The 15146-nt window shown below is 46.2% G+C and overlaps 1 protein-coding gene across 2 annotated transcripts in view; it reads left to right on the top strand.

The window, feature by feature from the left end:
- The window catches only part of ABCA1 (ATP binding cassette subfamily A member 1), a 162169-nt gene that overhangs the window by 60166 nt on the left and 86857 nt on the right, over positions 1–15146 (top strand). For both annotated transcript variants that reach the window (XM_075316595.1, XM_075316604.1), the window contains exons 6-8: positions 3513–3634; positions 4149–4340; positions 9898–9981. In XM_075316595.1, the coding sequence (XP_075172710.1) occupies positions 3513–3634; positions 4149–4340; positions 9898–9981 (398 nt within the window). The remainder of the gene's footprint in view (positions 1–3512; positions 3635–4148; positions 4341–9897; positions 9982–15146) is intronic.

Genomic DNA, 15146 nt, shown 5'->3' with positions numbered 1-15146 from the left:
ACCGAAAATGGTGACGTAACAGCGACGTCGTTGTCGCTGTCGTTTAGTGTGACACCAGCTATACCCTAAAGTAGTTTTTCTTTGTTTTGGAAACTGCGCTTTCCTTAAGGCCCTGTCACACACAACGAGATCGCTAACGAGATTGTTGCTGAGTCACAGTTTCTGTGACATAGTAACGATCTCACCAGCGATCTCATTATGTGTGACACCTACCAGCGACCAGGCCCCTGCTGTGAGGTCGCCGATCTTTGCCAAAGGGTCCGGACCATTTTCTTCAAAGGCGATGTCCTGGTGGGCAGGACGCATCACTGTGTTTGATGCCTACCGCTATAATTTTACGCCTGTGTTTGATCATTATACAGGTCGCTCATCGTTACTGCGTTGTTGGTAAGGTCTGACTGTGTGACATCTCACCAGTGACCTCCCAGCAACTTACCAGCGATCCTTATCAGGTCGTATCGTTGTCGGGATCGCTGGTAAGTCGTTGTGTGGGACTGGGCCTTTAGGGGCACTTTGCACACCACAACATTGCAAGCCAATGCTTGCGATGCCGAGCGCGATAGTCCCGCCCCTGTCGCAGCTGCGATATCATGGTTATAGCTGGCATAGCGAACATTATTGCTATGCCAGCTTCACATGCACTCACCTGCCCTGCGACGTCGCTCTGGCCGGCGACCCGCCTCCTTATTAAGGGGGCGGGTCGTGCGGCGTCATAGCGACGTCACACTGCAGGCGGCCAATAGAAGCGGAGGGGCGGAGATGAGCGGGACGTAAACATCCCGCCCACCTCCTTCCTTCCGCATAGCTGGCGTGAGCCACGGGACGCAGGTAGGAGATGTTCCTCATTCCTGCGGCTTCTCACACAGCGATGTGTGATGCCGCTGGAACGAGGAACAACATCGTAACATCGGTCATTTCCAAATTATGGAAATGACCGACGCTACACCGATGATACGATTACGACGATTTTGCGCTCGTTAATTGTATCAAAAAGGCTTTACACACTACGATATCGACTGAGACGCCGGATGTGCGTCACTTTCAATTTGACCCCACCGACATCGCACCTGCGATGTCGTAGTGTGCAAAGCCGGCCTAAGTCTCCCCACTGCAACCAGTGGCTCATGATTTCAGCTCAGGCAGAGCTGCAGAATTCACCTATCGGCTGCAGTGCTGTTGTCGCAACGTAAGTGCTGTCGACACTAACATACACAGGGAGACTTGGCACTGGACCCAGAGAGGGTGAATGAAGCGCAGTCTGTGGGTTTTTTTTTTAAACAAGCTGCACTCAAAGTAGAGGTTTTTCCAAAACTGAAATAACCCTTTAAGTCGTTTCAGTAGTAGTAAAGAGATGTTTATCTCTGCCACTTTTTGATATACATCTTGTTCTTTGAAGGGGTTGTCCACTACAAGATGTTGATCCCAGCAGACTAGTGGGACTGCAGCACTGATTGGTACTGGTTTAAGAGTCGAGAACCATTTTTTTCCACATGTTTGGGTTCATTAATTTGGTTAGTGGACAACCCCTTTATACTTAATATTGTTTTTTTACTTGTTTGGTGACAGTGTAGACTTTTAGACCCCAAATTTTACAGCCTTACAAAATATTAGACTTTATTAGAAGCCCATATTGACAGTTTGTACCAGTTACATATTTTCTACTGTTCCCCTCACACTGCTAACTACACCCCTGAGCTCTGACGTCCCATTTTAATTCCTCCAATGTTATCAAGCACTCTGAATCTCAATACTTTGTATATTGCAAACTGAAGTGGAAGCCTAGATAATGATATGCTTGACCAGATTACCGCTGTACCTTGTCCTGTGTGTTATCTTTTTTCCCTGTCAATAGATAGTATTCCTTCACCTGATTATTAAACCTTCATCTACTGTGTGTATTACTTTGTTTGACTCTTCAATATACAAATATTGTTCATATAAAATCATTTACCTTTGCAACAAACCAATAATTTTCAAGTTTTATTGCACTTTTTACAAGTAAAAGGACCTATTTTGCCTAAAAATATCTAGGATGTTAGATGTTAAAGGGGTTGTCCACTACTTTAAAGGTACCGTCACACTAAGCAACGCTCCAGCAATCCCACCAGCGATCTGACCTGGCAGGGATCGCTGGAGCATCGCTACATGGTCGCTGGTGAGCTGTCACACAGGCAGATCTCACCAGCAACCAGTGACCAGCCCCCAGCCAGCAGCAACGCATGGAAGCGATGCTGCGCTTGGTAACTAAGGTAAATATCGGGTAACCAAGCACTTGGTTACCCGATATTTACCTTGGTTACCAGCGCACACCGCTTAGCGCTGGCTCCCTGCACTCGTAGCCAGAGTACACAGTACACATCGGGTTAATAAGCAAACCGCTTTGCTTATTTACCCGATGTGTACTCTGGCTACGAGTGCAGGGAGCCAGCACTGGCAGCCTGAGAGCGGCGGACGCTAGTAACCAAGGTAAATATTGGGTAACCAAGCAAAGCGCTTCGCTTGGTTACCCGATATTTACCTTGGTTACAGCTTACCGCAGGGTGTCAGAAGCCGGCTCCCTGCTCCCTGCACATTCAGATCGTTGCTCTCTCGCTGTCACACACAGCGATGTGTGCTTCACAGCGGGAGAGCAAGAACTAAAAAATGGTCCAGGACATTCAGCAACAACCGGCGACCTCACAGCAGGGGCCAGGTTGTTGCTGGATGTCACACACAGCGACATCGCTAGCAAGATCGCTGTTGCGTCACAAAACCTGTGACTCAGCAGCGATGTTGCTAGCAATGTCGCTTAGTGATACGTGGCCTTTACATTGATGGCTTATCCGTAGGATAAGTTATCAATGTCTGATTCATCCAGCACTTCTGCCAATCAGCTGTTCTTGAAGACGGTAACAGTTAACCGGAAATACTCATTTGCGGAGCTGTCCAGTCTCCTGAATGCGGCACCGCCTGGGTACTGCTTATCCGCCTCCTGTTATTTTGAATGGGAGGCAGATGTGCAGTGTCCGGCCTCGGCCACAATCAGAAGATGGGGCAGCTCCGGAACTGAGCATTTCTGTCTGTCTGTTGCCACCGGCGGGAGCAAAAACAGCTGATCGGTGGGGGTGCCTGGTGATTGATCAGATATTGATGACCTATTCTAAGGATAGGCCATCTGTGTTAAAGTAATGGATAACCTCTTTAAATTTGTAGAAGAATGGAGCATGGATGCTGTGTTCTTTTTGTAACTCCTAAAGACATCAATAAACAAAGCTACAATTCCAATAATCGTGAGAGTCCTATATGTGACCACTGTCAGACACTTGGGATCAGCAAATGGAGATCATGGGAGCTTACTCATGGGGCATTTATCGCATTTTCTAATTGTGCTAATAATGGGCCAGTCTAATACAGTGTTGGCAATTTTCATATATGTAGCTGTTCTATTGAAATGAATATAAAAGCTACACTTAGTAATATCAAGAATAATATCCCAATATTTTTATATAATACATTATTTTATTATCTCTTAGGTATGAAGCTTAGAGACTGCTTAATGGATAATGAAAAATTCACCACGTTTCTACAGCAAAACATAAGCATGCCTTCCATTGTGGTGGAGGAAATACTGAATGCTGACCTCAAAGTGGAACAGGTAATAATACTTACATTAGGTCTTTGTTCAGTAGAACTTTTAATGGAATGTGCAGAATTTGTTGAATAGGATTCATAGAGATCAGAGCAAAGTGAGACATAACAACTTATCCAAGGTCTCGATAAGCAGCCACTAGGCCTACAACAAGGCTCTCAACTTCTTTAACCACTTTACAATAATGCCTGTGTTACGGAAATGTGATAGCTCATATTTATTTGTATTACTTACATTACAAGTCCACCATGGCTGAGTTTTACATAGAAAATCTTTGACCACTAAAGCTCAGAACCAGACAACAATGTATCATCCAGTCACTATACGTGGTTGTTTGTAGTCAGACTCCAAGCTCCTGATCTCAGAATTTGTAACGCCAAGTTGAGATATTACACTTGATAATAAAACATGTTTTCAGACAATTGACGGAATTCGGATATTTTCACATTCGGTGACTTTTGAGAGTCTAAAACATGCAGAAAAATTATTCTTTTTAATCCATATATTTTTTTCAACCCAGGTCCTGATTTCAGGATTTCAAATACGCTTGAAAGATCTGTGCAATACTTCTAGATTGGAGGAGTATGTGACCATTCACAATGAAGAAGTTGCCAAATTCAGCCAGTCAGTGATATGTGCACTACCGGAGGACAAGCTCAACCTATTGGAGCATCAATTTCGTTCCAACATTGATCTTCTCAAGCCTATCACTGTAAGTAAACTAAACCTTGTGCATGTACTGTACTATGTATGTACTGCTTGTACTGTATTATCATGTAATAGAGAATATGGCACAATAGAAAGTAAATTAGGAAATCTGCTAAATCACTGTTATTATGATGTCTCTTTAAGTTAGACCGCTCTACTGTGGCACTACATTTCTTCAAAACATCCAGCAGTTGACTGTGCAAGTTTATTTACTAATGTAATACGGCATCAATGATGCCAACAACTGATCACTTAGGACCCAATTCATCAAAGCTTGAATGCCAGAATTCATAAAAGCTTTGAAAAGTCACAAAAATTTGTGAATTTTTGGCGTTTTCATTCCAGTTTCTCCCACATTCAACAAAATAGATGGGACAGGGGTGTGGGTGGGTGTGGGACGCCAAAGCTTGTTTAATTTATGACATTCCGTGCACCAACAATCTTACTCCAGTACCGGATTGGAACGAGAATTCTGGTTTGGTCTATGCCCTCATCAGATGCTCCAGATTCATGAAGCGGACCTCGTCATGAATCAGGAGCGTATCACTCCGGAACACCAGCATGAGTAGTGCCATTCTTGATGAATCACCCCCTGAATATCTGATCACCTTCCATATCCTTTAAAATATCTCTTTACATGCATACGGACCACCATCTATACCATACACTTGAGTACCAACCTAATCTCATCATGTTTTGCAACACTGTACAAAACAAGTATTGCTTAATTGTTTCACAACTAACGGGACACAAGCAAAATCATACTACCACCATGAATAGCCATTCACCACATCATCATTTTTTTGTAGAGTGGAGACACGGAAAAAGTAGTGAACTTGCTCCTAAGGTCATACGGTGTAGCAATGTTTAGCAGCCTGATAAGAAAAATGCAAAGCTCATGTCCTTCACTGGGCATGTGGCATATAAGTGTAAGATAAGCTACAGTGACGGGCCCAGATACGAGCACCAGGTGCATGGACTGATCCCAGCAGCTCATCCTGTAGGCATATCTCAGTATGATGTGTGTTATGTTACTACTGGCCTTCTTGTTTAATAATGGAACAATAAGCAGCATCACATGGACACGGCCATGACTGATGGGAAGGCATTTATGGAGATGTTGTCCGTTCATACAAGTCCAGTATCCAATGTGGAGCTTGTTACTGTGTTCTTCCCAGTGACAGCTGCATACCGGAGCTGTTCCTGATGACGTGGCCTCGGCCTATTGGCGGGCAGCAGCACATTGACCTACTATCTATATTGTATTCATCCTATTTCAATGGCTGGAAGCTAAAACGCCAGCTTTGTTTCCACATGCCTGCTCTGGAAATTGTCCCAGTAAGATATACTGATGTCTTCAGGAAATATTACAGACGTTTCTGGGAATTACTGTGGTAGAATTCCTTTACAAGGGTCTAAATCTTTTACATTACATTCGGCAGTACATATCTGTCATGCTGGATTACTTGTCAATTTACCCATGAATTATAGAAATGTACATGCTCGTAGCCAAAGACAGCCGGTAAAAAAATGTACGACCTTATGACCATTGAGATATGGCCCAAGCAGAGGTAATTGGCCCTTTGGCTTTCTTGCAAGAAGGGAAGGCTGGCAGTGAGTGAGCGAGTCAGATAATGGACACGTGTACCAGAGATAATTGGAAGCTGCTACTAAATCAGAAGTATTGACGGTCTTACACAAAGTTGTGCCTTGTGGTCATCAACTAGAAAATGTCGGCTTAGCACCTGCTATATGTGACAAGTGTCCGCTAAATGAAGAAGTCCACGCTCCATGTGTGTCCATCATCAGACGTTGTAATATCAGTGTTTTAGTAGGGCTATTAGGTTGAGATGTTGAATATAAATATAATATCTCCAAATAGTGAGGATTAAATATCCAAAGAAAAATAAAAAAAATAGTTCCTATTAACGTATTTTATGTCCATTCTCATCCCAGCAGTTTATATATACGCCTTGATATAGGATATGTGTATTCATTGTTTCCCTGTCCAGTGTCATTTTTTGTTTTTTCCTTGGATATTTAATCCTCACTATTTGGAGATATATTTATATTCAACATCTCAATAAAAATTCTTTTAGCATGTTATACTCCCTGTTTCTTTGTTTTTGCATATTGATATAGAGTCTGTGTACATATCCCATTGGCACATTTAATTATGTGCCAATACGGATTAATGAGAATGGTGTTAGCGGAATTTTGGTTATTAGACATACATCATTTACAATATATAAACCTCTCAATAACTATGGATGTGAATATGTTGCGCAGTTATTATCACAGCTTAGTGGCTTGTCCTCGCTCACAGATCTACATCTTCCTGTATGGGTTGATATATATAGGCCCCATAATGGTGTTAGAATGTTGCGAGCACTAGACAAGCGAGCGGAGTACACAACTCCCTATTCATTACATGGAAACCCCATCCAGCAGCCACAGAACTAACCATTTGCTTTGCAAACATTGTAGACTAGTGGTTGTGTCCTCATCCCGTCACATCGTGTGCTTGAGCCTATGTGTGAACTGTGATCTTAAAGATTCTTTGACACATTACCCAGAGTTGAATATGGGGTGTTCCAAGAATCTATTAAGTCTCTGTGCTCTCTTACACTCAGTGATATAAATGACTGCCATTGTTCTCCCTTCAGTAACACGGATTGATGTAATGGCTATTGAATAATTGCATGCTTCTTATAAGAACTGGCCAGACAGATGAATTCCCGTAATAGGCAAGCATTGCTTCCCACTCAGCTTGTGATCAACAATCACCGATCATACATTAAGATCTAGATCTATACCATGGCTAAGGTTAGACATCATATACATGGTGACTGTAACCACATTGCCAACTGTGCCCTGATATCTACCATTGAGGGAAACAGAGAGTGAGCTATATTTGAAGATGTGATCCTTACTAAGTGCTAACAGGAGACTCTAAGAGGCACCATACACAATAGATAACTATCGTTTGAGCGGCAGCAAGCTCTCCCAACACAGGAGCGCTACTGTGTTCACTATTAGCGAGCCACTGCTAGACTCCTCTGGCAGCTACTTATCTCACTCAGAATTATAAAGGTTGCCAGTCCGAAATCGGACATGCCAAGTCTTCCCTCTCCAGGTATCACATCGGGGGACAGTTGGGAGGCCCCCACACACATAAGACTGTAGGCCAAGCATGCATATCGGCACGTTCAGTTTAGTCTAATGTGTTTGGGGGCCTTAAGGTGAACCTGACAGCTGATACACGCCTTATATACTGGCACCATGTACAGTGGAACAATCCGTTCTGGGAGTGTGCTTGTTAACCAAGTTACTCGTTCAGCAAAGCAAGATTTCCCATAGGAAATCATTGCAATGCAGACAATTTGTTCCTCAACTTATTAAATGTCCGATCCTGGTCCCCTATTGTGCCATTCCACACATGCACAAACACACACAAACACGTACAAACACACACAAACACACAAGCACACACGCACATATTATGCTCACCTTACCTTCTGTTCCATCGCCGGTCTCCTGGAACTTCTGTTCTAGTACGGGCTGTGTATCGGGTAACCATGACGACAAGGGAGGAACTTCCGCACCCAGAGCGCTGACGTTGAAGGCAGGAGTTGCTTGCCTCTGATTGGTCAGTGCGCTGCCTTTGAGTAGCGTCTGACAGCGGAACTTCCTGCCTCGTCGCGCTGCCTGTCGATACACATCCTGGAGTGGCGAACTACAGGACCCAGGAGACCAGCGATGGAACAGAAGGTACACATATTATGCTCACCTTACCTTCCATTCCATCAGCCGGCCTCCTGAGTCCTGTAGTTCGCCGCGAGGATTCCTCCCTCGTCGCAATGCATCGGCGAACTACAAGAACCATGAGGTCGGCGATGGAACAGAAGCTAAGGTGAGCATAATACTGTATGTATGTGTTTTGTGCGTGCTTGTGTGTGTTTGTGTGGACTGCAAGAGCGGGTCAGAGCGCGGTGGATGTACGGAACCGGAAGTGTGTGCGGTGAGTATTTTGCTCGTACAGCAAAGCTTTCTCGTAACCCGAGTAACAAATTTACAGAAAGCTTTGCTTGTTAAGCGAAATTCTCGTTAATTGGGTTACTTGTTAAGCGAGGTTCCACTGTATCAGGCACTGCCTGTATGATTCCAACCAGATATGTTTTATTGTGAAACACTGCGGCATTTCAGGAAACAGCATACTTTAAAAACCCCCAGGGAGTGAGCCGAAGCCACTCGGGAGACTAATCATAATCCGACAGATGGGTCCCCTGCTGTTTCTCCCTGCCTGCTGACCCGGAGAGCCCACCTATCCAAATAATGTCCCATGCAGCTCGATCCACAGTGGCTATTAAAGTATGTCTTTCTCTAAAATGCTTCAGCGTTTTGGAGTCAAACATACCTGGTTAGAATCATACAGCCTTTGTATGATACATGCTGCCTGTAGATTGGGTAGCATGTATCAGCTGTTGGGTTTACAGTTATCTGTTGCATCCTGGAGAAATGTACACTTTTGGCCAATCTAAGCCACAGTTTACAGTTGAGGGAGTTATGAGCGATAGCCTATGTATGATCAGACAGAAGCATATCAGGTATGCATGAGATCTGATAAAATAATTAGGAACTAGATGTCAAAAAATCTTCAGGTTAGGAGGGAAACTAAGAAACTGGTAAATGTCTTTTACTAAGTCCATGCATGCAATGTCACATTTCCCTACAAGAACATGAGAGATGTTATACATTACTATACATTACTGCTATACATTACTACCTGCATCCTGCATACATATAGCCCTTTGCATCCTCCATGTATATAGCCCCTTGCATCCTCCATGTATATAGCCCCCTGCATCCTCCATGCATAGAGCCCCCTGCATCCTCCATGCATAAAGCCCCCTGAATCGTGCCTTCATATAGCCCCCTGCTCCTGCATACATATAGCCCCATGCATCCTCCATGTATATAGCCCTCTGCATCCTGCATACACATATAGCCCCCTGCATCCTGCAGGCATATATCCCCCTGCATCCTGCATACATATAGCCCCCTGCATGCATATAGCCTCCTGAATCCTGCCTGTATATAGCCCCCTGCATCCTGCCTGCATATAGCCCCCTGCATCGTGCTTTCATATAGCTCCCTGCATCCTCCATGCATATAGCCCCCTGCATCCTGCATGCATATAGCCCCCTGCATCCTGCCTGCATGTAGCCCCCTGCATCCTCTATGCATATAGCCCCCTGCATCCTCCATGCATATAGCCCAATGCATCCTGCCTGTATATAGCCCCCTGCATCCTGCCTGCATATAGCCCCCTGCATTGTCCATGCATATAGCCCCCTGCATCCTACTTGCATATAGCCCCCTTGTAGTACCGCATTATGGATAGAATACATTTGATTTTCTTCCCTTCCCTCCCCGAAATGCTCTCTTAAAGTCTTAAAGAAGAACAATTTGTGCTTTCAGGAATGTATTTTTGTTCAGAAGATTATGGGTTATTTTTTAAGTAACCAGTGTTTTCTTCTTTTTCACTTTGAAAATTACAGAAAGAAATGTCATCAAAGTCTTTCCCTCTACTGAGAGAGGTTACAGAAAACCTGCTGCACAGCATGGGACAACTTGCCAAAGAGGTAAGTATAGGGCTATGAATTAGTGAGCGCTTCAATGAGATGTATTGACTGCATTCAAGATTGTAAACTATAAAAATAAAAGCAATTTTTGAAATTGTTTAAAAAGTATTTTATGTGTCCCTAATTCGAAAAACTATATGCCGGAGGGTATGTTCACACATGGCATTATGGCTGCATTTTTTACGCAATGTATTTGGTGTGTAAAATACACAGCGTAGCATAATAATCAATTGGATTTTCTGAAATCTCATGGAAACGCTGTTTGTTCCAAGCATGTTTTGAGCCCTGCTACATTTCTTCCAAAACGCAGCATGTCAGTTTTTTAATCTTTTCTGCAGCGCTTCTCATCCATTCAAAATAATGGGTGAAAAACGCAAAGTAAAACCGCTACCAAAAAACCTGCAACCACTACTAGAGGGAACCTACAGTATTGTTATACAGTTCATTATAAAAGAGTATGCAGTAAGTGCCTAAGCTCCCTCTAATGGTGGCTGCAGGTAGTCAAAATTGTGTCTATGAAGGGCAATGCAAAATGTTCTAAAGGAAGTCTGTCACCAGACTATTTCTACCTAATCTGAGAGCAACATAGTATAGGGTAAGAGACCCTGATTCCAGTGATGTGTCACTTACTGGGCTGCTTGATGTAGTTTTGAGAAACTCAGTTTTCTTAGTAGTAGATTATCTCTAGAGGACTAGTAAACCTTCTGCCAGGTAGTCCAACCATGCTCCTTGGCAGCTTTCTGCTTGTAGACATAGAAAGCTGCAAAATCAGTGGTGTGGGCAGGTTATACAAAGCATTAAAAATGGTATCTGCAGCAGATAAAACAATTTGTAATCAAAACTGCAGTAACCAGTAAATCAAGGTCTCTGCCCCTACATTATATTACTCTCAGACGGGTAACAAAAACCTGATGACAGATTCCTTTTAAGGGTGATTATTCACTTTAAAGTTTATTTGTTGATCATTATTAGTGATAAGGGAGCACTACCATGCTCAGGTGTTCGGTACTTGACACGAGCAATCGAACGCTCGAATGGGCACGACTAGAGTACCCGAGTATAATGGAAGTCAAAGGGGGATTTGAGCAATTTCCAGAAGATTTCCCATAAAAATGCTTAAATTCCCCATTGACTTCCATTATACTCAGGTACTGCGTCCATCCAAGCATCCATCTGCTCGCTACAAGTACCAAATACCTGAGCATGATAGTGCTTGCTCATCACTATCCACGAGTGACGAGCACCCGAGCGTGGTAGTACTCACTCATCACTTAAGGCTAGGTCCACATTTCCGTTGTTTATGATCAGTCACAATCTGCCGCTCTGATAAACAACGCAATCCATTTGGCGGATTCTGTTGTCTCCCTTAGATTTGTATGAGCGGCGGATTGTGACTGATGCCCTTGCGTTGCATCCGCCGCCCGACTGATCAGTCGTGGAACGACTGATCGTCGTGCGGCAGGAACGCAGCATGTAAAGTTTTTTGAACAGCGGAATCCTTTTGATTTCATTGCGCTTGCTCTCCTCGGTGGCCGAACGATCAGCTGATCGCCCGGCAGCCACCTTCTGTGTGCGATCAGCTGATCACCTGGCGGCCGGCTAATGAGAGCGATCAGCTGATCGTTCACAATAGCCTGCCGCTGGGAGATCATCAGATCGCTCTTAAAATCCGGCGGCCGGCTATTGTGAACAATCACCTGATCGCTCTCAATTAGCCGGCCGCCAGGAGATCATCTGATCACTCTCAAAAGCCGGCGGCTGGCTATTGTGAATAATCAGCTGATCGTTCTCTCTCTCACGTTTTACAACTCTATCCACTTTATGATGACAATGAATTCCATTTCTTGCCACCCATTGTACAACGCATCAGTCACAAGCGTCAAGCAACGCAGGTGACTGATGCAAAACAACGGAAATGTGAACCTAGCCTTATGCGAGCGTCACACGGTACGATCTATCGTGCGATCGCACGAGCGATCGTTCCCACCCCCGTCGTTTGTGCGTCACGGGCAAATCGCTGCCCATGTCGCACAAAGTCGTTAAACCGCCGTCACACGAACTTATCTGCAGAGCGACCTTGCTGTGGGCGGCGAACATCCTCTTCCTGAAGGGGGAGGGATGTTCGGCGTCACAGCGTCGTCACACAGCCGCCGGCCAATAGAAGCGGAGGGGCGGAGATGAGTGGGACGTAAACATCCCGCCCACCTCCTTCCTTCCGCATAGCCGACGGGTGCCGTGGGACCAGGGCTGTGGAGTCGGAGTCGTGGAGTCGGAGTCGGAGCTCATTTTGGTGGAGTCGGAGTCGGAGACGGTATAAAATGCACCGACTCCGACTCCTAAAATATATAATAAATTGGGGACAGTAGTGCAATGCAGAATGTGCTGAATATTTTACTAAATAATATTTAGTATAATGCTTATATTTAAGTGAAAAATTTATTGTAGTACAATGTGAACATCAGACATTTAATTATTTTTATGCTACAATAATCAAGATATTTGGATAGAACATAAAATATTTATTGGAATACAACTTTAGAACACAAAAAACTAATAAATTGTAAATATGTAATACAATATGTAATATATCTATATATATAATTGCCTTATTCTGTCTGTCTGTCAGTCTGTCTGTCTGTCTGTCTATCTGTCTGTCTGTCTGTCATGCTCCGAAATTGTGTCCTTACGGTGACACAAAGCTGATTGGCCGCTGGGCTCGCCATGGCCCCGCCCCCCCACACGGATTGGCCTCTCGCCCCGGCTCTCTGCAGGCCCCGCCCCCCTCACGCAATGCACGCTCGCTCTGCCCCAACTGACACGGAGCCGCGACTCCCAGGTGAGTACACACACACATCAGATCACACTCACGCTCACACTCACTCTCACACATCACATCCACACACTCACAACATGCTGGGATATCTCTTGCTTCTACACCGGCTCCGTCACGATCCCAGCAGCGCCACACATAACCTTGCGATGCTGGCATCTTGACGGAGGCCGTGAAAGCTGGTAACCATTATACACATCGGGTAACTAAGGTCCCTTAGTTACCCGATGTGTATCATAGTTACCAGTGTACACCGGCTCACACTCACTCTCACACACATCACATCGCATCCACACATCTAGGTCCTGCAACGGCGGAAAATACAGACACATAACAGCACACACATAACAGCACACACATACACACACACAAATCAGATCACACACACCTCACACATCACATCGCATCCACATACTCACAACATCCTGGGATATCGCTTGCTTCTCGGCGGCGGGACTGTGCTGTTGTGATCTTCCAGGACCTGCGGGAGGATCACATGGCCAGAAGCATGTGATATCCCCGGATGTTGTGAGTATAAGCGCGTATGTGCGATATCGTCAGTGTCTGTGTGTGTGAGTGGATGCGATCGGGTGTGTGTGAGTGGATGCGATCGGGTGTGTGTGAGTGGATGCGATCGGGTGTGTGTGAGTGGATGCGATCGGGTGTGTGTGAGTGGATGCGATCGGGTGTGTGTGAGTGGATGCGATCGGGTGTGTGAGTGTCGGCAGAGGAGCACGGCGTGCTGGAGGAGGCTGGGAGCAGAGAGGCTGATCATGGGGAAGGCTGGGAGGAGAGAGGCTGATGCTGGGGGAGGCTGGGAGGGGGAGGCTGGGACGAGGGAGGCTGATGCTGGTGGAGGCTGATGCTTGGGGAGGCTGATGCTGGGGGAGGCTGGAAGGAGAGAGGCTAATGCTGGTGGAGGCTGATGCTTGGCGAGGCTGATGCTGGGGGAGACTGGGAGGGGAAGGCTGATGCTGAGGGAGGCTGGGAGGAAGGAGGCTGGGAGGAGAGAGGCTGATCCTGGGGAAGGCTGGGAACGGGAGGCTGATGCTGAGGGAGGCTGGAAGGAGAGAGGCTGATGCTGGGGGAGGCTGGAAGGAGAGAGGCTGATGCTGGTGGAGGCTGATGCTTGGGGAGGCTGATGCTGGGGGAGACTGGGAGCGGAAGGCTGATGCTGAGGGAGGCTGGGAGAGGGAGGCTGGGACGAAGGAGGCTGGGAGGAGAGAGGCTGATCCTGGGGAAGGCTGGGAAGGGGAGGCTGATGCTGGGGGAGGCTGGAAGGAGAGAGGCTGGAAGGAGAGAGGCTGATGCTGGTGGAGGCTGATGCATGGGGAGGCTGATGCTGGGGGAGACTGGGAGCAGAAGGCTGATGCTGAGGGAGGCTGGGAGGAAGGAGGCTGGGAGGAAGGAGGCTGGGAGGAGAGAGGCTGATCCTAGGGAAGGCTGGGAAGGGGAGGCTGATGCTGAGGGAAGCTGGAAGGAGAGAGGCTGATGCTGGGGGAGGCTGGAAGGAGAGAGGCTGAGGCTGGCAGGAGAGAGGCTGATGCTGGGGAAGGCTGATGCTGAGGGAGGCTGGGAGGGGAAAGCTGATGCTGGGGAAGGCTGGGAGGACGGAGGCTGGGAGGAGAGAGGCTGATCCTGGGGAAGGCTGGGAGAGGGAGGCTGATGCTGGAGGAGGCTGGAAGGAGAGAGGCTGATGCTGGCGGAGGCTGATGCTGGGGAGGCTGGGAGAGGGAGGCTGATGCTGAGGGAGGCTGGGAGGAGGGAGGCTGGGAGAGGTAGGCTGAGAGAAGAGAGGCTGATGCACACACACACACACACACACGCGCGCGCACTGCACAACACACCACACACACACACACACACTGGGAACCACAAACAACTGCCCTACACAGACACCCACACACACAGACAACGCTGCACACACACAACACCCAACACACAAACACCGCGGCACACACAAATATACGCACATACCGCACAACACACACATTGCACAAAACATACCTCCCCCCAAAACACACCACACACACACAAACCGCGCAACACACACACAACGCTACAGACACAGCGCTCCACAAACAACGCAACACACGCAACACACATACAACACCGCTCTCACCCCCCGTCACACCCAGACAACACCCAGAACATGTACAGCGCCTACACAAACACTTGGTAACTACAGACAACAACATCTCTCTCTATATATATATATATATATATATAACAAAAATCATACATGAACTACACAATACGTAAATTCTAGAATACCCGATGCGTAGAATCGGGCCACCTTCTAGTATATATATATATATATATATATACACACACA

This window comes from Anomaloglossus baeobatrachus, chromosome 1 (genome assembly GCF_048569485.1).
Source record: "Anomaloglossus baeobatrachus isolate aAnoBae1 chromosome 1, aAnoBae1.hap1, whole genome shotgun sequence".
Lineage (NCBI taxonomy): Eukaryota > Metazoa > Chordata > Amphibia > Anura > Aromobatidae > Anomaloglossus > Anomaloglossus baeobatrachus.
Note: the sequence above shows the minus strand (reverse complement) of the source record. Positions and strands in the feature narration are given on the sequence as shown.